The sequence below is a fragment of the Nothoprocta perdicaria genome, unplaced genomic scaffold, assembly GCF_003342845.1.
Source record: "Nothoprocta perdicaria isolate Ctin4 unplaced genomic scaffold, notPer1 scaffold_170, whole genome shotgun sequence".
NCBI lineage: Eukaryota > Metazoa > Chordata > Aves > Tinamiformes > Tinamidae > Nothoprocta > Nothoprocta perdicaria.
Window position 1 is genome coordinate 1641827 of NW_020454872.1, and position 2217 is coordinate 1644043.

The window sequence follows — 2217 nt, forward strand, 5'->3', positions numbered from 1 at the left end:
CCCGGCACCGCCTGGGGCTCCCGCGGCCGCCCGCGCTGCCACCCGGGGCTCGCGGCGGCGCCCCCGGTACCGCGCGCGGCTCCGGCAAGGGGCCCCTTCGGCGTGGCCCCGGTACAGCCCAGAGCTCCCGGTGCCACCGCCGGTACCGCTCCCAGGAGCTCCCGCTGCCACCCCGGTGCTGCCCCTGGTGTTGCCCTCGGTACCGCCCGGGAGCTCGCGGTGTCACYCCGGTACCGCTCTGGTTCCATCCCCAGCACCGCCCCGACTCCCCCGGCACCGTCCCGGTGCCACCCCCAGGGCTGCTCCGGTGCCGCTTGGGCTCCTGGTGCCTCCCCGCTGTCCCCGGGACCCCTAATGCTACTGACCCCCTGGCCTGGCATCAGTGGGAGCCTTGCTGAGGCCTAACGAGCTCATCACCTGGATAAGCTCATGAGCGGGACAAAGTCATCACAGGACAGTGGCCGGGCAGCTGCCACCACCGCAGGCCGGCGACGTGGCCGCGTGTCCCTCAGTGCCATCACCCCGGCCACGCTGGCGGGCGCTGGCAGCGGGTGCCCACGTGGGGACCCTGCTGGCTTGGGGACACCCGGCACCAGCATGGGGGTGTGGGGGGGRACACCCCGCGTGGCAGCGCGGGGGGCACCGTGTGCCAGGGCAGGGACAGCGCGTGCTGGCAGAGGGGACCCTGTGTGCGGGCACGGGGGGGCCGCGGGGGCTGGCCTGGGGACACGAGTCCTGGCGCCCGGCGCTCAGATGCCCCCGGGGGGGCCAGCACAGGCAGTGCCCCGTGACACCGCRGGGGGGCAGCAGGTGCCACCACGGGGACACGGCGGCTGCCGGGGGGGACACGGCGGCTGTGGTGACATGGTCCCCTGGCACGGGCTCCGCCTGCCCCCGGAGACCCAGCGTGACCCACGGGCCTCCTCATGGGACCGGGGGTGCCCGTGCGCAGGGGACAGCGTCGGGGGCGCCAGGACTTGGGATGGGGGGACACATGGGGATGGGGGAYAGCCCCAGGGCGCAGAGCCGCATCCACACAGGCGGCTGCACCGAGGGCAGCGCCAGGGACGGGGGGCACCGGCCCCGGGCGGGCGGCCAAGGGCCGGSGGGGGGTGCCCAGCTGCAGCGGCCCCGTCTCGCTTGACTTTATTACAAAACTCGGGGTGCTACAAAAAGTGCCGAGGMGCGAGGCCGCCGCGGGCCCGAGCCCCACTGTGTGAGCCCAGCTCCCGCCCATCCGCTCCAATCCCACCAGGAAAACATCCCTCTTCCGCAGGGATCCTCCCGCTGGAGCCCGGTGCAGCTGGGGATGCCAGTGACGGGGACAACGTGGTGGGGACAACACAGCGGGGACAACACGAGGGCCCCAGTGGCTCCYGCGGGGCTCGGACCAAGTCCCGGCATAGGGGCCGCGAGCCCCTCGGCAGCCRCAGCTCCGAGGGCTCCGTGCCCCTAGCCCGAGGGAAAAGCCTTCATGATCTTCACGTCGTCCACGGGCCGGTCCTGCGCGTTGGTCTCCACCATGCCCACGCGGTTCACGATGCCGATGCCCTGGCACACGCGCCCGAAGATGGTGTGTTTGCCGTCCAGCCACTGCGTGGGCGCCAGCGTGATGAAGAACTGGCTGCCGTTGGTGTCCGGCCCCGCGTTGGCCATGGCCAGGATCCCCGCGCCTGCGAGGGAAGCGGCGACGCTCCCAGAAACAGCCCGGATGCTTCCGCACTTCCCAAGGGAAAAATCACTGGGGGGCAAGCCCGAAATCCCGACGGGGGGTGCCCAAAGGAGGGGGGCGCCGCGGGCAGCGGCCGTTCCCCCCGTGTGCCCCGGCCCATTCCCGCAGCGCCAAAGGGGACCCCTACCCGTGAACTTGAGCTCGGGGTGCAGCTCGTCCTCAAACTGCTTCCCGTAGATGGAGGCTCCCCCTCGGCCTGCGGGAGGACAGACGGAGCTGGGCGGGCGCGGGGGGCGGCGGCGCGGGCCTCCCCGGTGCCCGCGGGGTCCTCACCGGTGCCCGTGGGGTCGCCGCCCTGCACCATGAAGTCCTTGATGACGCGGTGGAACTTGGTGCCRTTGTAGTAGCCGCGGCGCGCCAGCTCGGCGAAGTTGCGGCACGTCCGCGGCGCGTGCTTCCAGTAGAGCTCCAGCACCACGGCGCCCATCCTGCGGGACACGCGGGCCTGCCGCCGCCGGCGCGCACCGGCCTCCCCGCCAACGGGG

General features: G+C 73.2%; 1 protein-coding gene across 1 annotated transcript in view; it reads right to left on the reverse strand.

The window, feature by feature from the left end:
* Positions 1–1356: 1356 nt before the first annotated feature.
* PPIL1 (peptidylprolyl isomerase like 1) overlaps positions 1357–2217 on the reverse strand; it is a 2461-nt gene continuing 1600 nt past the window's right edge. The window contains exons 2-4 of the mRNA XM_026036084.1: positions 2006–2160; positions 1860–1928; positions 1357–1673 (exon numbers count right to left, since the gene is read on the reverse strand). Of these exons, the coding sequence (XP_025891869.1) occupies positions 1453–1673; positions 1860–1928; positions 2006–2160 (445 nt within the window). The 3' untranslated portion in view covers positions 1357–1452. The remainder of the gene's footprint in view (positions 1674–1859; positions 1929–2005; positions 2161–2217) is intronic.